The 20,109-nt window shown below is 58.0% G+C and overlaps 1 protein-coding gene across 1 annotated transcript in view; it reads right to left on the minus strand.

Annotated features, from left to right (window-relative positions):
* The window catches only part of TMEM132C (transmembrane protein 132C), a gene marked incomplete at its 3' end in the record, with an annotated part of 180,460 nt that extends 160,659 nt beyond the window's left edge, over positions 1–19,801 (minus strand). Inside the window, exon 1 of the mRNA XM_084253164.1 lies at positions 19,705–19,801. Coding sequence (XP_084109290.1) covers positions 19,705–19,789 — 85 coding nt within the window. The 5' untranslated portion in view covers positions 19,790–19,801. The remainder of the gene's footprint in view (positions 1–19,704) is intronic.
* Positions 19,802–20,109: the final 308 nt, after the last annotated feature.

The following is a 20,109-nucleotide window of genomic DNA, read 5'->3' on the forward strand; positions in this document are numbered from 1 at the left end:
AGGAAGGCAAAGGGAGGCTGCTCCCACACAGAGCTGAGGGTCACCCATCACCACAGCTGGACAGTGCTGTGCACCCCCTTTTCAAATACGATCTCCCTCTTTGGGGGTGGAGGACTGGAGGGAGCCTTGAGGTCACAAGTGTCCAGGAAGGGGACTCCACGTGGGTGATAAGGCAGATGGTGGCGTCCCCAGGGGCCCATCCCCAGGGCAGCTCTGGGGACCAGCAGGGACCTCTGCCCTGTGCACAGAGTCCAAGATGCTCACCCCCCCAGGGGCTATGCTGAGCTGTGACAGGGATCAAGGCTGTCGCCCATCCTGGGGGGGCTTGTGTTGGCTTCCTGTGGGGGCCACGCTCCTGGTGAGGCTCCCCTTGAGCAGGTGGCCACCCCCTGGGAAGCACGGAGGCCACCCCCACCTCCTCCAGGCTCTTCTGTCCACTCAACAAAGGACTCGCAAGCACAATCACCCTTCCTGGCACACGGGGCTTCTCTGAGATGACCCAGAGCCACCTGCGAGGAAGGAGGTGGGAATCCTTAGAACTGAAGACAGGCCTGAGGCGGGCAGTGGGGTACACTCTTCCCTAACACATTCAAGGAGCTGAGCTCACGGGGCTGAGCACAAAAGGGCACTTCATGGGCCCCAGGACAAGCACGGGGGTCCGGGCCCATGCAAGATGGACCCAGCAGCTGGGCTGCAGCGAGGCCGCCAGGGGAGACCCTCCGCAGGCTGCATCGGGGGCAGCGCGGGGCAGCCGCAGCATCACATGGGAAATGCCCGTGTTGGGAGATGAGATGCCACAGACACACGGGGACATGCCGGCGCTGCTCCCAGACAGGCGTGGGGAAACCACAGCCACGCCCACGCTCGAGAAGGGCGCATGGCTGGGCCGGGGAGGAGGAGGAGGAAACTTCCACCCCGGGGGTGGGAGGCAAACTGGAGTAGCTGTGGGGAGAGGGACTTGGTGACCTAAAAGGGCTAGAACTGGAAATGGGGGGGGGGACCTGGCAATGCCCTGGGCACCTCTCAGAGAGCAGGGACCGCCAGCTCCAGAACGCATGTCACTCATGGCCACGCCGCAGCCCTGTCGGCCACTGCGGGGGACGCAGCCTGAGCACCCCTGAGCAGGACTCGCAGGAGGCGCGTTCGCCTCCCCATGGGCACACCTCAGGAGTGGGGGTGCGGCTGGGCGCGTGGGAGGGACAGACCCTGGGGTCTGCGGAGCGGACCACTCAGCGAAGAGCTGACAAAACCAGGGGGCTAACACCAAGTGAGGTTCCGGAGGGCTGGGGAGGGGCCAAGGGGCACAGGGATGGGGAGTCGGAGAAAACGAAACTTGCTGGGTCACAAAAAAGAAAGACAAGCCTCGCCGCCTACCCCGAGCCAGGCCGGGCTGCTCAGTCCTCGCCGCCGCCGAGCGGCCCGCAGTGGACACCTGCCCCCTCTGTGACTGTGCCACTGGCGCGGGGGCCCCCGTGGCCGCCACTGGCCCTGGGGCTGGAGCCCCCGCTAAGGGACGGAAAAGCGGGGCGATGGCCGCAGGGCCTTGACCACGGGCCCCGGGGAGGGACGGCAGGGGGCCGGGCACACGAAGCCGGCCTGGATTCCCGACTTTGGAGAAACGCACGGGGACATTTATTCCGAAAAGAAACGGAGAAGTCAAAATGCCATTAAGAGATAATGCAGTTTTTGCTTTCCTTAATTATTAATAGACGTCGAGGAATAATTTAGAGTTATATTAAAACTGGATGAAGGAACTCATAACACATCTGGGTCACAGGAGATTATGGAAATATCTGGCCTCATTTCCATGGCACCTGACGGAAGCGCGTCCTGCCAAACCACCGGGAGACGTGACGATGTGCAGTGAAACCCGGGCCCCTGGTCGCCGGGCTGTTTTTTTTCCTTCCAATTCGGAGAGCTGGCGCTCCTGGGCGGGTGATTTTGCTCACCTCTCCCCAAACACCCCGAATGCCCTGCGACACTGCTTGGCCCGGATGGAGTGAGCCTGCCCCTGTGGGCAACTCGGCCTCCTCTGCCCGCCGGCCGGCAGCCTGGCGGACTCGGGCCTCCTAAGCGGGGTCCCAGCGCCCCCCTCCCAGCCGGAACCCGGCCCTCGCGGGGGTCCAGGGGCTGAGCAAAGCCGCTGGGGAGAGGGGCTCGCACCGGCTCCTGCCTCTGGCTCCGGGACACTCACTCAGCGTCCAGCCTCTCCCCAGCACCCTGACTGGGCGGTGAGGGCCTCACGTCTCCGCCATCACCGCAGTTTCTGGAGAAGCCTCTTAGCCCCGTCAAGCCACAGCCCGGGGTCTCCTAAACAACAGACGTTCTCACCGCCCAGGGCTGGGCGCCTGCGGTCAGGGCGGGTCCTGGTGAGCACAGGAGCCCACGCTGTAGGATTTGAGGGGGACACAGACACTCAAGCCACCATTGAAATACGGGCCCTTGGTAGCTGGGCTGTCTTTTCCTTCAAGTCCTGAGACCCGGCGCTCAGGGGTGGATGATTTTGGGGCCCCTGTGCATTCGTCCATGTTTCTTTTTCTCCAAGGCCCCGGCCGCGTCCACCTGACAGACACAAACACAGGTCCAGGGGACGCGGACCAGGGCGCCTTGGAAAGCAGAGCTAAGAGCAGCCGGCTCCACTGCCCCGAGCATCGCGCCTCTCGCCGGCCTTTCCACCACCACGGGAGGGAAGGCGCCAGCACCGGGCTGCGTGGAGGGCTTGTCCGCAGTGGAAGGGGGAGCGGCCCGGCCCGGGGTCTGACCTCGACATGTTTTAAGTTGAAGTCAACGTGATGGAAATGTCCCTGGGGAATGAAAAATCTGCATTCTTGGCTGGAAAACGATCTTTCTGTCATCAGCGTCAAACACGACCCAGCAGGGACAGATTCAGGCTCCGATGTATCCACTGTCTGAATGTCAGCACGAAGCCCCCACAGGGATCCCGGGTGGCCAGCAGCCCCGTCCACGCGCTGTCCGCCTAGGCCCACGCCCAGCCGCAGGACCAGCTAGGGTTGCTGCCCGTCGCCAGCAGCCTTCAGAACGCCAGATGCAGACAAAGCTGGCATTACCTTTTTTTTTTTCCCCGAACGATGGGGTAATAGATGGGGGAGCTGCTTAAAATAGGAGATTTGCCAGTGACCACTCTCCTGCTCCCACCGCGGGGAGGTCTTGTTTTTAATCACCAGCCAATTCTTCCATTAGAGCAGAAGATAATGGTGTTTAAATGTCACCCAGTGCCCGCTGTCTAACAGCTGTGGTTTCGTCATCCTGGATAATTTCATTTTAAATGGAAAAAAATAAAAGCCACAAAACCGCAACCCAAAGCTGGAGCATCCTCTAAAGTCCAGTGGCCACCTCACGTTTGGAGGGCCTGTCTGGCGCTGGGGCCTGCAGGGGCCACGCCGGGCTGCGCAGGAGAGACTCAAGGTCTGAAATGCTGCCTCTTCCGCTCCTGACAATCAAGGCCTCCCTGGAGAGGGTTAAACCACCCTTCCGCCCATCTGCCCTGCCTCGGGGCGCTTTTCCTTCCTGGCCTGACATAGCCCCTCTCCCCCCCACCCCGGCCCATGGCCTGGACTCCCCATGGCCACTGGGCACGAGCTCTGAGTTCAGCCAAGATCCCCCCGCCCACGTCATCTCGGCGGGCCTGCCCCTCCAACAGCTTCTGCCCGGGCCCCGGGAGGCTGGTTCCGAGGCGTGCGTGTGGACGACCTCAGCGAGAGCCATGTCTGATGCCCGGGAGGCTCACGGGCCTGACATGTGTTCTCAGGCAAAAAAAGATACAGAGAATCTAAAAAGATGAAGCCAAACTTAAAGGGTTTTGAGCCCTCACTGGTAGCTACGACCGTGTTGCCATCAGCAGCTGCCACCGTACGGCAGGTGACGAAGCTAGAGGGGATTGAACGAGAGCCTTGCAGAGAGCGGGGCTGGCTCTGCTGGGCCTACGGGGACGCCAGGCCTGCTGGAGTGGCTGGTCAGCGAGGGCTATGTCAGGACCAAGGATCCAGGCCAGAGGCTTGGAGGTTTCAGAAGGAGAAAGCAGGGCCCAGAGTGAAGGGTGGCAGGTAAGCGTTGGCTCCCGCTGAGTCAGGGGTTGCTGTCACTCGACACCCCCGCTCCCACCAGGAGGAAGGGCCTACTCAGTGCCCCTCTGGGGAAGCGAGAGCCAATAACCCTAATAAGACATGACCCGGGCATTGCTGGCACACAGGAGGGGGTGCGGGGCGGCCAGCAAGGCCCCTGGGCCCTTCCCAGCTGGGAGGGAGCCCAGATCCTGGGTGGGGCGGGTAGGGTAGAGGGCGCGGCCCTGTGTGCGACGGGACCGTGCATTTACAGCGACACAATCACACGCCCACGGAAGAACAAACACAGCCTACAAGGACGAAGACGCGAGTCTCAGAGGCCCCGTCCTGCAGGCGTCTATCTCCACAACGCTCCCGGAGACACACTCTCCCTCCCGAAGATGGAGACCAGGGCGCGGGCGGGGCCTGACAACTCAGCTCGTCCACACCGTGTGGCCGCAGGGGTGTGGACAAGGCGGGACCCAGCCAGCCCGCACAGCCTCCGGGCAGCTCCTGGGCGCCGTCTGGCATTCTGGTCATGGCCATGCAACTCTGGGGCCTGGGGGCGCCAGCTCCGGGATGCTATAAATATTTCCAAATAAAAACTAAAACAAATCCACAAAAAAGTAGGCCCATCACTCGCCCCGAGGCAGGAGTGTCTGGCAGACCCAACAGAGCAAGAGACTGGACACAACGGGGGGGCTGAGGTTTTCTAAAACCCTTGAGGTGACATGGGGTGAAGTGGGGAGCAGGCTTTGGAGCCTTTGCAGCTACCCTGTTACACATCCACTCTGTTTCAGGAACTGTCTTTCCATTAAAACAAAGCATCACACTCAGAGCCCCCCTCAGAATCCCGGGACTGTGAGAAGGAAGGGCCAGATGACATACTGAACCCCAGGAAGAGCACGTGACCACTGTGGGACGCGGCCAGGCCCGCCCAGCGCTGGAGGGAGGCAGCGAGAAAGGCCGGCCTGCTGGGTGCAGGTCCAGGTGAGCCCACGCCAGCACACCCGGGCCAGTGCAATGTCGGCCCAACACAGGAGGGACAGGCTGGGGGAGGCGACGGTGATAAAGACCAGAGAGTCACCACCCGGGGAAGCAGCTTATTAGGGACCTGAAGCCAAGTGGGGGCCATGAATTACTTGGAGGCCTGACCAAGGAGTAATCCAATCGTCCATTTACACCTGACCCCCTGACTTTACAACCCCCCCCCCCGAGTATTACAAACGTAATACTCGCAGCCCCTCCCCTCAGGCGGTGCCAGGACAACCTCTCTCTGCCTATCACAGGCCAGCAGAGGTGAGTGGCCGCCACCGCTTCCTCCCTGCGTGCTCCTCGGCTATGTGGCCGCTGCTCTTCAGGCCGGAGTCACCGCCACCTGCTGAGCCGCCTCCTGTCATTGCCTGTGGAGTCAGGAAAGCTTAAAAAGGCATGCACAGACCCGGCCACCCGCCCCAGGCGGCAGAAGATGCTCCCGGCCACAGGGTGCTGACCCCGAGGCGGCCACAGCAGCCAGGGGTTCGCTCTGCGTCCCTGTTTATCCAGCGCTTCTCTGAGACAAGTTCCCAGCACTTTAACCCCAAGCGCTGAGCACCTGAGCTCTGGCCACCCACGCTGCTGCCCCGCACGGGCCTGAGCGCGCGTCCGCCCACAGGGGCGTCTCTCCCGCCTGCAGGTTCCGGCCACGGCTGCAGCTGGTTGAATCCGTGGAATCAGGGTTCCAAAGCCTGGGGCTCAGAAGGAGTCAGAACCAAGTCACCTGCTGTATGACTCTACGAAATGCCGAGACCAGGCAGCTCCCCGGACGCAGGAAGGGAAAGAGAGGCTGTCCAATGGATCCGGAGGTTCCGACTCTAAGGGCCCTGAGCATCCGCGGACTTCAGGGCCCACTGTGCGGGGCAGGGCGGCCCAGAGACCAACCCCAGGACGCCCAGCACGGCTCTGGTTCAGGTTTGGGGAGTCAAGGTTATACTCTGATTTTTGCCCGTGGGGGATTGGCGCCCCGACCCCGACATGGTTCACGGGTCCACGGCATATGGCTGCTAAGGTCAAGGAGAGAGTCCACGGAGAGACACAAGTTCCTCGCTTTCTCCTGGCTTCCCAGCCCTCTCCTGCGCCGCTGGTGGCCACGGCCACGCTGAGACCCGCGCCCTGCACTGCAGGCCGGTTCTGACCTGGCCGAGGCTCAGCCGGTCCCTGTCCCGGGACTGCTGCGAGCTTAGCTAGGAGCGAGACAGGCAAGGGACCTTCTGGAGGCGTCCGTCCACCCCACGCTCGACAGAAGGCCCTGGAAGGCTCATCGCTCCCTCCAGCCGTCAAAGAAGAAACCAACGACAAAGCGAAACGTGGGACATTTCCACGGCAGGCAGCGCCGCACGTGGACACTCTCAAAGACCAGTGGACGCCGGCGGACACCAGGAGGCTCCAGGGTTGAGAGGCAGAGGAGGGTGGAGGGAGGGGAGGCCACGGACGGTGGCGGGAAAAAAAAATTCAATAAATGAAACTGAACACCAAGCTATAGACTGAGAAATGAGAGCGGGGCCTATCACGCGACCAGCTTCTCTCCAGGATACACGAGAATGGCCGTAACCCCCTAGCCCCGGAGTGGACCCCCTGACTTGGCAAGACCCCGGACGGGGCGTCGCTCGCACCCTGCTTCCCCTCTGGAAGGATTTTGTGCCAAATGAAATCTGAGAGCGGTCATTAATTATGAAAATTCACAATGCATAATTATAATAATTACTCTGATCACATAAACATTACGCCGCCATGAATAATTTACAAGGAAGCTCGCTTTTGGAGAGAAGGGCAATTAGAATGAAACCGGCGAGGTGACAGCGAGGACACAGGAGACGGGCTCCCGAAGCCACGCGGTGGCGAGGACGCTCAGGCCTGGCCCCCAAGACACATCCTGACCCCCAGGCTGAGCCCCAGAGGCTGCGAGAGGCCGGGTAATGAATGCGCTTCTGAGGGGGGAAGTCAAGAGCTCAGAAAGAGGTTTTCTCCTCCAACAAAACAAGTTCAGGCTCCTGTCGTCATCCACCAGCAAAAGGAAATCCCTGACAGCAGAAATCCCGTCCCCAAATACAGACAGTGACGCCCCGCGTGCCGAGAGCTTGCAGGGCTGCGTGGAGCCGGCCGCTGCGTGGAGCCCGGCCGTGCAAAGCCGGGCCTGAGGCGAAGCCCAGGAAGGGAAAGAGGGGAGGGCGTTGGTCCAGGAAGCAAGACCTGCCTGGCCGGAGACGCCGCTCCTCCCAGCCCAAGTTTTGCTTTCTAGCCCCTTACTGAGCTCGAGAATGAAGGGCAATTTCTGCCTGCCACAGCTCCCGAAGAGCAGGGGACTCAATTATGCAGCTGGAAAGGCGGCGGAGTGGGGGGCCGGGGGCTGGGCTGTGGGCTGGGGTGTGCATTTGAAGGGGGTTGTCTCTGCCCCGCTGGCTGAGAGGATTCGGGAGACACAACCTTGCCGGCTTTATTGGCAGACTCCTTGCTGTTGCCAATAAGCTGCCCCATGTTTGTTGACTCTTAGGCTGTTTTTTAAAATCCAGGTCTGTTATGAGAACCGTATTTTGCAGCGCAGGCCAGCGCGTGCAGGCGCCCCAGAATCCCGAGCCCGCCTCGAGCACGCCCTCAGGGAGTGTCTGTCTGAGTCTGTTCATTGCAACGAAAGGCAGCAGGTTACTAAATCGATGCCCTGCGTCTTTCCGAAATTGGATCATCCTTCCGGTACCACTGAGGCGCACCCAGGTATCAGCCAGCCTGCCAGAGGCAGAGCGCCCTGGGGTGGGGTTGCTTCCGGAGGCCAAGACCCTTTGTGGTGAGGGTACACAGAGCGGAGGGGGGGGGGCACAGCCCTGGGAGGGGCCCACCTCGGCCAGAGGAAGCAGGAGACACAAAGCGAGAGGAGAGGAAGACCCAGGCACCCTGTCAGCCTCCCCTCCAGTCTTTGTCATCACCTCCAGTCTTTGTCATCACCTCCTAATGCGCAGGGATCTAGGGGCCAGAGCAGCAGCCACCTGCCCAGATGTGAGCAGGGAACCGGTAGGGGACTGAGGGTGCACAGGCAGCTACCTGCACAAGGGCTGCTAGGAAAATGCCCAGGCTCTGAGGGTGCCGGCAGACCCCTGCAGAGGAGTCCCCAGAAGAACCCCAGGCACAAGACTGTGGGTCAGGGCAGCAGGACAAGCCTGAGAAACAGGAAGCAACTGGGGGCCCCCCTACCAGGCTCCCCTCTTCCTCGCCTGTTTCTGCTCTGCTGGACACCCAGCATCCGCCCTCCCCCCCCATCTGTCATTCAGCCTGGTCTTCGCAACCGCCCACTCAGACGAAAGGGGCAGCGGGGCGTGTGGCCTCCAGCGGTTCAGGCGGAACCCCTGGCCGTGGGGCTGCCCCAGAGGGCCCAGCGCGACAAAATGCTTCAGGAGCACAGAACAGAGGATTTGACCGCATTTCCATACGGTTACTTCCCCGCCCACATTCTCTGGGAACAGCTCTGAGCAGACCACAGGAGCGCCCCTGGGGATGCCAAACTCCCTCCCAGCTCTGCCCTCTGCTCTGGCTCGGGGCTGACCTCGAGCTGCCGGGCATGGCTCGGCCAGCAGGGCGGGGCTCTCGCCCGCTGCCATCCCCACTGCTCGAGGCCAACTCTTCCTTGAAATGATGAAGACTTGCAGTCAAGTCAGTAATTCTCAACTCGGGGTGGGCCGTGCATGTATCAGAATCCTGGGGGTCAGGCTGGCAGTCAAAACCTCAGCCAATATTTCCCACAGGAAATCGAAAAATGCTTATGTTTTATGTAGCATGAACCACTGGAGGCAAAGCTCAAACATGTATTGTTCTCGGACTCTCCGGAGACAGGGCGGCGTTCCTGAGGGATGGGGGCCCTCTGGGAGGAGTGGAGCGAAAAGCCTGGATTTGGATTTTCACTTGAAAAGAGCAGAGATGGTTAAAGTCGGGAGATGCCACTGCCACAGAGGCAGGTTCCTGACCACAGCCCGGGCAGGTCTGAGTCTGGAACACCACAACGCCGGGGTAAAGAGGCCGATCCTCTGGTGACCCCCAAAGGGCTGAGACCCTGAGGGCAGCCCCCCTCCTGGGTCTCGTGCCCTTAAACTCCAGTGTTTTCGCAGCTATGAAGGGTGTTCCTTTCTTTGCCTCTGTGCTTTTAGGGTCTGGGCAGACCATTACCCCCTTTTCCAGAAGCTCTGGTTCCAAGCACGGGCGGGGGCTGCTATCAGAAAGCCCCAATCCCGGAGGAGAAGCAGCAGCCGGCGGCTCCTCGGCTGCCACCTGCCCTGCGCCCTGGGCCAGCATCTGCCCAGCTGCTGGGTGTGGATCATTTTGCGCAAAAACACAGAAGGGCTTTTAAACTTGTTATCATGACGCAATGACTTAATATTTGGGGGCAGGAAATGCAATTAGCATATAAAACAGTAACTTCAAGGGAACGCACGGCCCAGGGCAAGGCTCAGATTAAAAGATGAGATTTGAAATAGAGAAGAACTGGCGCCGAGCGAGCGAGCGGCAGTGCAGGTGACGGCAGTGCGCGGCAGGACGGGTGGCGTCACGCAGGGCAGGTGGCGGCTTAGCAGGCGCTGACTGGAAATCAGCAGCAACTTTCTGTCTTCCAGGACCGGCCTCCCATGCAGCTCTTGGGCACACTTGGGTCTCAGGAGGCCCTCTGGTACGAGTTTCCCGACTGTGTGTGTGTATGTGTGTGTGCCCTACAAACCAAGGACCTGTGTTCTGGACGCAGCCGTGCAGCCATGAGTCTGGGAAGCCCTGTGATGCTGCGGTCAGCAGGCGCCTGAATCTGGAGAGGCCCAACAGGGACCACTTCGAATAGTCCTGCTCACTCAGCCTTTTTCTATTGGTGCACCCAGCTCTCCTCTGCCCCTGGTTCTCCTCTGTACCCCAGCTGTAGCCCTCACAACCTCCTCCCCAGATCCTAGGCAGGATAACTCAAGCACTTGGTCTTGTGTCAACCAGGTGGATGAGCTTAGAAATGGAACAGAGCCAGCAAGACACATGTGGCCTCCACTGGGATTAGTGAATGTTGGAAAGGGGTATTTGACCCCTCAGGGGGGTGACCTTGGAACTGCCAAGAGCCTCCATGTAGAACCTAAAATGAAAAATCGATGCCCTGCGTCTTTCCGAAATTGGATCATCCTTCCGAAATTGGCGCACCCAGGTATCAGCCAGCCTGCCAGAGGCAGAGCGCCCTGGGGTGGGGTTGCTTCCAGAGGCCAAGACCCTTTGTGGTGAGGGTACACAGAGCGGGGGGGGGGGCACAGTGCTATGATGGTATCATAGCACACCTGGATCAAGCCATATCTGATGGCCATGCAAGATTTCATCATCACCCCAAAGACATCTTGATCCCATCTGCAAACACTTCTTATCTCAGTAATTCACTCAGTTGTTAAAAGAGTTCTAATCAAGGAACTTTTTCACTGTTCACAGTGAAATTATGGTCTCAATATTTTAAGTCAATTCCTTCCATTTGGCCATTATCTGCACAGGAGGAGGCAGGGGGACAGAGAAGGATGGCCACCTAGAAGTCATGCTGATGCCAGGCACGTCAGAGCACCCCTGCACCTCACGTCTGACAGGGACGCGTCCCAGACTTGGCTGTCTCTGCTCGTGGCAGGAGGCACATCCTGCCTTCTTGGTGGTTGCTCCACAAACTCTGAGAAGCAGCCATCCCACTGGTCTTTGGTTGGTTTCCTCTATTTGGCCCGCTTGGTTGAATGGATGGGGTCGCACCTGTGGACACAGTTACCTTTTGGGGTGTGGACTGGCTTGTCTCTGGCACCAAGCTTTCTGTGCTCTCTGTCTTAGCAGTCTGGGTGGTGAGGACTTCAGGTTCCTGGATCCACGTGTTCCAAATCTGACCAATCAGAAACTCTGCCCTCTTCGCGCACACTCATGCCTCAGGGTTAGGTCAACGTGGGACTCTCTCTACCCACTTCTCTGCAGTTACCTGGGAGTCACTCTCTTTTTGTTGATTGTGCTATGTGGATAGATATAAGCCTGGAGCTACTGGCGGTTAGGATGACCACCCAAAACGCAACCAACGCAGAGTACAGCAGAGATACGAGATGGAGAAAAACCATGTCTGACAGTGAGTGATTCCTGGATCCAACAGTGCCTGAAGGCCACTGAGCTTATCAGTTACCTGAGCTAACACATCTATTTCAGCCACTTTCTCCCTTTTGTCCTTCCTTTACTTTGTTTCCTTTTTTGTGTGTGTGGCTTTGATACCATTTGCTCAACATGGGTTTTTCAATATTTGCAGCTAAATGACTAATAAAGTAAATGATCAAGAGTATATTCAAAGTCCATTTCCATTTGGCAGGGGGAGAAGACTTGTCTTATTGTTCCTGGTGGAGACAAAACCACGTTCCTGTTTGTGGTATGAATGAGATTTTGTTTTTTTATTATCATTGTCTTTGGTTTACAATCATCACTAAACTGGAAGCTCAATTGAAAGTGCAGAATTAGCCTCCCGCTCTGGGTACGTGTTGGGTGGAACTATTGCCTCCAGTTTCTTTGTTTATTTTGAGAATAAAAGCAATCCCCTATTGCTCGAAGAACTGCTCATCGACCACTGCGCCAACGTGGGTAGCACTTTATCCACATTTCAACAGCCTTGGAGTCCACGGAGACCGGGCGGGCACGCGAGCGAGCAGACATTATAATTAAGCAGTTGGAGGGACCGACTGAGCAAGAAAGAGAAGAATCAGCTGCAGGGACAGGTGAGGACACCAACCCTGGGAATGTGGCGATGGGGGTGCTGCCTGGATGGTTCTGAAGACTCACGGAACCCAGAGGGAGCACGGGGCTTAAGGCGCTATCGGGGGTATTATGAAACTAAGCCAAACGGAATTATGTCTAAGCTGCATTTAAGCATGAAGTCCACGAAGGGAGGCCTCAGTGTAAGCCACTGGCTCTCTGTTCCATAACAAATGGCCACCTCTTGCTTGAACAGTTTTTCCTGTTCCCTGGTGTCGTCAAATCCACCACTCTTATTTTCTCGTACATTATTCCCAGTTACTTAAGAGCTATCTATGTGCAGCTTCCATTATATTATATTGTGTGATTCTTTTGTTATCATGATCAGAACAACTATGACTTATTGAATAGTCGGTATGTTCAAATCTTAACTGTGGTTTATGGACTGGAGAGCCCCTGGAGAATGTCCACTTAGAGCTGATGAATGTGACCTTATCTGGAAAAAGGGTCTTTTTAGATGTAACCGAGCTGAAGCTCTCGAGGACCCTAGAGCAATGCAAGTGTCCGCACAGGGCGAAGGGGAAAGACAGGCAGTGACGCCTGTGGCAGCGGCAGATATGGGAGCCCCAGGGGTGACCAGGAGCTGGAAGAAGCAGAAGGCCCTCCCACAGGGTGCCTGGACAGAGCACAGCCCTGTGGCTTCTGAGCCTGGACTTCCGGCTCCAGAATTGAACGAGAATACGTTTCTGTTATATTCATATGACCCGGCCCATGGCCATGTGTACTGACAGCCTTTGGAGACACCGTGCTAAGTGTCTCAAGCTCACTCTTAAATTACGTATTCTCAGCAACCTCACAAAGCAGGCATGGAAAGAAAACGAGGCTCAGAAGGGTTGTCTTTACTCTCACCTTCTCTGGACACTCCAGATGACAGGGGTGGGGCGGGGGTGGACATGTGCCAGCGTTAATTCCAGCTTCCCTCCTGCCTTCTTTTGTTATCAGTATCTCAGTTTTTCCCTGGGCAGCCAAAGGCCTTGAACGCAAAATGATGGCAATGTCCACCAGACTGTCGTACCCTTCGCTACACGGAGTGGACCTGGGCAGCTGTTCTCACCCCTGGCTGTGCCTTCCGATCACCTGAAGAGCTTCCAACAAGTAAGTGATCAGCTTGGCCTCCTGCCACCTCCAGAGACCCTCCACCAAAGACCCTGGCTGAAGACTTTTGGGGTAGCACCTGAGAATTCTACTTTTAAAGCTGCCTAGAGGACTCTGAACCCCAGACTTTGGGCTTCTTCTCCCCTAGAATTCAAAACATGAGCCTGGAGATAAAAATAAATGGCATCACTGATGGGGAGCCAAACATCAGTTCTGACTCGAGGCACCCTGCAGCAGGTGACTTTCCATTCCTCGGAAACCCGACCCTTTCAGAAATCCAGAGCCAGGAGCTGCCAACTACTTGTCACCCGGGTGGGCCTGGTATATTTCTGTTGCTGACAACCAGCCACTCTGACCAATTTCTCTAGGAACCGGCAGGGAGGAAGCCCCCACATGAGCATCCATGAGTGGCACCACCCCACACTGGCAGCACCATCATACGTGTTTAAGAAGAAACACACCAGGTGACACGGAGAACACAAGGCCTTCGGTGTCAAGTCTCTGAGCTGTGTTAGGACCCCACACATTGGCAGGTGTGAACTTCACACTCTCTGCTTCCCGTAAAACATCCTTGATCCGAACAAAGAAATGAATGCAGAGCAGACAGCAAAGAGTCTATCTAGAAACAACAGATGTCTAGATACACTAGTGTATCTAGAAACACTGTCTAGAGTGTTTGCTAATTCAGACTCTGGCTCTATAGTATTTCACCTTTGATTTCTCCTTAAGGAAGAATTTAAATCCCTAAGGCATAGAAACACAACAAACAGGTAGGGGAGAAAATAAGGTCTGATGGTTGAGGGTCCAAATACCCGCTCAAAGACAAAGGTAGGCCAATGAAGCATAATTTCATCCTTTTTTAACGTATGGGCAAATAATCTTGAATTGAAAATTTTCTTTTCCATAGGTAAGTCGTAAGATATATTCATGTTAAAGGACTGTACACAGAGGGGGAAGGTACTGGGACTACTGCGGTGCAGGGCTCTTATACAACATAAGACGCCATTAGCATAATTTTAGTGTGGGTTTTGATTAATTAAAGATGCATTTGTAAACCTTAGGGCAATGACTAAAACTTTACAAGAAGTATAAATAATGAGCTGAGAGGGAAGATAAAATGGAATCACAAAAATATATATTTGACCTAAAGCAGACAGCAAAATAGGATAAAGGAATAAAGAAAAGATAAAATATTTTAAAAGTGAGCAAAATGGTAAACAGTAAAAGCACATCAATCATCACATTAAATGTAAGTGGTTAAAAGACAACGATTAAAAGACGGAGATATTCAGACTGAATAAATTCAGAGCAAAATTCAGAGCAAATGCTGTTTATAGAAATCAAATTAAACATAAAAACAAATACTAAGTAAAATTTAAAAGGATGAAAAAGATGTTATAATGCAAACACTAACACAAAGTGGCTATATTGACATCGTGAAGTAGGGTTCAGAACAAGGACCATTTCTGAGAACAAAGAAGGAAGTCACAGGCTGCTAAAGAAGGCAGTTCACCAAGACACTTAACAATCCTAAACATATTTGTACCTAACGCACTGTTTCAAAATACATGAAGAAAACACTGATGGAACATACATGAAAAAGAGGTGAAATCATGAGTTAGTGAAATCATGAGACTCTGCCACCCCTCTCGTCATAGGACAGAACAAACAGATAAAAACTCAGGAGGTATATAAACTACTTGAACAGCACCCTAGACACTTGGAGAGCCCTTCTGACCTTGTGCTAGGTAGAGATTTCTTAGATGTGACAGCAATACAGAATTACTAAGAGGAAAAAGTTAATAAATTAAACTTTGCTGAATTTTAAAACCTTTGCTCTTCCACAGACACATACAGGGAAAAATACCTGAATGCACACATTTGAGAAAGGGATTTGTATCCATAATATATAAAGTACACCCAACATTCAATAACAGGAAAATAAAAACCAATGAAAAATGGGCAAACTATTTTCAAAAGACATCAAAGAAGACGGAAGGATGGGAAATAAATACAAGAAAGTGCCCGGTATCATTAGCCATGAGGTTAAGATGGAAATCTTAGAGAAACTCTGCTATAAAAATAAAATCCAATGGGTAACATTAAGAGGTGCTGATTACACAAAACAACTGTACTCCCAAGTCCTGCCAGCGGGAATGTTTAAAAAGACTTTGCAGTTTTTGATAAATTTACTTAAATAATTATCACACCACCTAGCAATCCCACCCAGCAAAATACCCCTTGGGTGTTTACCCAAGAGAAATGAAAATCCACCTTCACACATAAAATCCCCCTTCACACATAAAATCCACCTTCACACTTCACCTATTCATAAATAGTTACACTACTTTTTCCCACAATCACCAAAAACTGGGACTGGTACAAATGTCTCTTAACTAGAAAATGAAAAAACAAACGTTAGTGCCGCCATTCCGTGAAATATTCTGCAGCACTTAAAAAGAACAGCCTTCTGATACACAGGGACAGTGAACGCATTGTGTTAAATGAGAGAAGCAGATCCAAACGATGAATCCTGTGTAACTCCATTTGATGAAATTATGAAGGAGGCAGACCAGAAGAATAGGGACCAAATCAGCAGTTGCCAGAGACTGGGCATAGGGGAAAGAGGTGGGTGCAGAGGGGCAGAGAGGAACTTGGGGAAGTGTTAGCATTTCTGTGCCTTCATTGTGACTGGTTGCATTTGTCAAAACTTGAAACTCTGTACTCCGAAGGGTGAACTTCACTGTATGCAAATTGTACCTTAATACACTTGACTTTTAAACAAAGCAGAGCGCTGTGAAAATATTCTATCAATCAGGCTTTCCATTTTCCCCATTAATTCAGTAACACTCCCTTTCATTCCAATTAATATCCCAGAGACTCACTCCTACTAGCCTTGTTGGCCCCGGCTCTGGGCGGCTGAGGAGCTAACACGTCCCAAGGCTTTGTGGCGCTGGGGACACAATGGAGAGCTGGAGAGCTGGAGAGCACGGGGCTCCGGACTCCAGCCCCTCCTGGAGATTGAGCCCACAGGGCAGGATCTGAGAGCAGAGAGCTGGAGGTCTTGCGAATTCAAAGGTGGAGGAAGGTGCAGGGTGGGAAGAGAACCTCAATAAACACCCACCACAGGGGCCCCCAGACTCATCCTGGGTGCCATGTAGCCACATGGGAATGTGCACCCAAGCCTGGCAGAGCACCCTAAGAAAAGCTGGACTTTTATATGCAAAGTCTCCCAATTTTGGGAGCAGACATTTATTTTTTTAAATACTGAATTTTAATTCCACTCCTAGGGATTTACCCAAAGGACACAAAAACATTGATTCAAAAGAGCACCTGTACCCCTATGTTGATTGCAGCACTATTTACAATAGGCGAAACCTGGAGACAACCCAAATGCCCAAAAATAGATGACCGGGTCAAGAAGATGTAGCACATATTCACCATGGACTGGTACTCAGTGATCAAAAAAGATAAACTCGTGCCATTCGCAGCAGCGTGGATGGAGCGAGAAGGAATGATGTTCTGTGAAATAAGCCAGAAGGAAAATATGGGATGGTCTCCCTTACAGCAGGAATATAGGGGGACCCAATAAAACATCAGTGTGAAAAAAGGTACTAACGGTACAAAACACAATACAGCAAAAACCGACAATTAGGAAACAGACCTGCTGCCGGGGAGGAGGGGGGCGGGAGGTGCGCAGGGGCGGAGGGGAGGGTGCTCGGGTGCTTTGGGGAAGGCAATTCTCTGGGGACTGCCCCTGAGGGCGTGGGGGGAGCAAATATTGTTTAAAAAAATAAAAATTCAAAAAATTTGAATTTACAAATAATACACTTGACTTTTAAACAAAGCAGAGCGCTGTAAAAGTATTCTGTCTGAGACTATTTTTAACACAGAGTTTTAGCCCTGGTGGGGCCGTCAGAGGAGGCCGCAAACTGCTGCCTTCAGCCAAGAGAAACACAGGACAGCTGTGCGGCGGAAGCGCCTGAGTGGAGCTCAGGTGAAGCGCAGGCCAGGCGGGCTGTGGACAGGGAGGAGGGAAGCTGGACTGGTAGTTGGCAGGAAGGCTCCCAAGGGCTGAAAGAACCCGAAGGAGCTGGCACCCCGCAGGGCGTTTCAGCTCGAGGGGCAGCAAAGGATGGAGGAAGGACGTCCTTGCGGGTGAGTGTGCCAGCGAGTGCACCTTGAGTGTAAGAGGACAAGGCAAGATCACAACTGCCAGCTGGTAGCGGGTCCCTGGGAGCCCAGAAGGACCTCCACTCCGAGGACCCCACTATCCTATTCATGACACCGGCACAGCCCCCATCACACATTCCAAATGTCCACGGCCTGCTAATACGCAGGTTGGCTGGTTTTTAATAGACGTGGAGGCCGGCGCTGATCTGAAGGGAAGCGAGGGGCGTTTGGGCTTTCACTCCCAGGTGTCAGGCAGACGGCACCGCGCAGCGTCCTCGCGGAGCCTGGGCTGCTACACCGTCTATGACATGACTCCACGCGGCCGTCCATCTCCCCGTCATCCCTGCCTCCCGCCATCCCGCCCTCCATGGCATCATCCCAAGATCTCAAAATCCTGAACCTGGAAACACCTCTGGCCCCACACACTCCAGAAAAGTGCGGTGGCTCCGCGGAACGTCCCAGGGCCCGTGTGACTGACGCTCATCCGCCACCCTGAGGACACCCAGCCCCCCAGAAGGGCCCCCCCAGCCTCACCCGGGCCAACTCCTCAACCGCCCCTCAAGGACACCGCACCTCCCTTCCCTCCGCCTGTCTAGACCCTGGACGGGCCCTTCATTCCGCCCTGGCCTGTCCCCGGCCCTCAGGGGCGGCCGCGCCTGCGGACCCACCGCGGACAGACGGACAATCCGCACTCAGCCCTGATCGGCGGCTCTGTGCCTTCCAGAGACCGCACGCGGATCCAGGCAGGAAGGTCAGCGAGAGGCTTTTATTTAAGGACGACACGGATTTAATCGCGGGCCAGGCGGCTGCCCTGAGACGCTCCGCAGCAGACCTGCTCTCGGGGGAATCGGAGGGGGATTCGGCGGCTGCTCTCGGTGAGAGAAACAAAGTGGAAAACGCCTCGCAGAAGGCGGCCGCGAGCCGCAGCTCCCCTGTCAGATCGACGGGAAAGCCCCAGACAGGAGGCCCTAGGAGGGGCGGCGCGGGGCGCGGGCGCGGGCGCGGGCCGGGGTGCGCGGGGAGGGGGATCCGCCCCGCAGCCTCCGCTCCGCCCGCGGGGGCTTCTGCAAACCCAAACCCGGCTCCGCTTCCACACGAATGGCCGCCGCCGGCCCTCCGCGCCCGGGCGCCGCGCTCCGGCCGCCAGCGCGGGACCCTCGGGGCCGCGGCCGGACCCTCCAGCGCGAGGAGGCGCCGCTCCGCCGCGGTCTCCAGGGCGCCCCCCCGCTGCGCCCCGCGAGTGCTTCGCCCCGGGAATCCCCCCGAGGGTGGGAGGGTCACCGCAAAGGTCACTGCACACGAGGGAAACTGAGTCCCGGACACGCCGCGGGAAGGAAGGCGGGCTCTGGACGCCCGACTTTTCACACGCCCCCCAATCCTTCTCCCCCCCACACACGCTATTAAAACGGCAATTTTGTTCTGTTGCTGCTTCTGGAAGCTTCGCCTCGGAGGACGGCGGACCGCGGGCCTCTCCCAGGTGCGCGCTGACTTCGCGGCGGCCGCGACTTTCCCTCCCCGCGGCTCGGGCCGGCGCCCCCCGCCCCCCAGCGCCCCGGAGCCCGGCCGGGCCGCGCGGGGACCCCGGCGCCCGCGACCCCCCGCCGACCCCCTGCCCCCCCCCACGCCTGCCGCGGCCGCGCCGGTGCCCGGGAGGGGCGCCCCAGGCCTGGCTCCGGCCCAAGGGGGCGCCCGCCGTCCTGACGGGAGCCGCCCCGGCCCCGGCCCCGCGCCCAGAGCGGGAAGAGGAGGAGGCGGCCGCGCGGACCCGCCTCGGACCCCAGGCGCGGCCCCGCCCTCCCGCGCCCGACCCCGCGCCCCCGGCCGGTCAGTCAGCCCCGCGCCCCCGGCCGGTCAGTCAGCCCCGCGCCCCCGGCCGGTCAGTCAGCCCCGCGCCCCCGGCCGGTCAGTCAGCCCCGCGCGCCCCCCGGCCGGTCAGTCAGGCCCGCTCCCCCCCCCCACCCGCCGCTCAGTCAGCCCCGCGCCCCCCGGCCGCTCAGTCAGCCCCGCGCCCCCCGGCCGCTCAGTCAGCCCCGCCCCCGGCCGGTCAGTCATCGCCGCGCCCCCGGCCGGTCAGTCAGCCCCGCGCCCCCCGGCCGCTCAGTCAGCCCCGCGCGCCCCCCGGCCGGTTAGTCAGCCCCGCTCCCCCCCCCCGGCCGGTCAGTCAGCCCCGCTCCCCCCCCCCCCGGCCGGTCAGTCAGCCCCCCCCCCCCGGCCGGTCAGTCAGCCCCGCGCCCCCGGCCGGGTCGTCCGCCGAGGCGCTGCGGCGCGAGGGGCGCGTTCCTTCGGGGCTCGGCGCTCGGAGGAGGAGGGGCCCTGGGCCGGCCCCGCTCCCGGACCCCGCTCCCGCGGCCGCCGCGGGGCATCCTCCCAGAACTCGGGGTGGGAGCAGCGCCCCTCAGCCACGCCCCCTCCTCACCCGCGGCGCCCCGAAAGCGGGGACAGCCGCCGGCCCAGGCGCCCCTCCCGGCTGGGCCCCGCGACACCCGCATTCGGCGCCCGCGCCCCCCCGCCGCGCCCCCCGCGCCCCCCGCGCCCCCCGGCCCGCGCCCCGCCCCAGGCGCCCCCGCCGCGCCCCGCTCACCTCTGCCCAGCAGCGCGCCCAGCACCAGGCTCAGCGCCCCGCACAGCCGCGCCGCCGGCCCGGGGGCCGCGCCCTCGGAGCGCATCCTGGCCGCGCTCACGCCGGCCCCCGCCCGCCCGCGGCGCAGCGCCCGCCCGCGGCCCCCGCCGGCTGTCCCATGCCCGGCGCCCCGCGGGCGAGCGGCCGGGCCGGCGGCGGAGGGTGGTGGCGCCCGCGGGGTCGTCCGCGCCGCGGCGCCTCGATCGCGCGGCCGCTCGCGCTCCGGCCGGGACAACTTTTCTCCGGCGCCGCCGCGGCCCGGCCCGCCCTGGCCCCGCCCCGCCCCGCCCCGCCCCCGCCCCTTCCCGCCCGCCCCGGGCCCGCAGGCCCCGCCCCGCCCATCCCGGCCCGCCCCCGCAGGCCCCG

The sequence above is a fragment of the Talpa europaea genome (assembly GCF_964194135.1).
Source record: "Talpa europaea genome assembly, chromosome: 14".
NCBI classification, from domain to species: domain Eukaryota; kingdom Metazoa; phylum Chordata; class Mammalia; order Eulipotyphla; family Talpidae; genus Talpa; species Talpa europaea.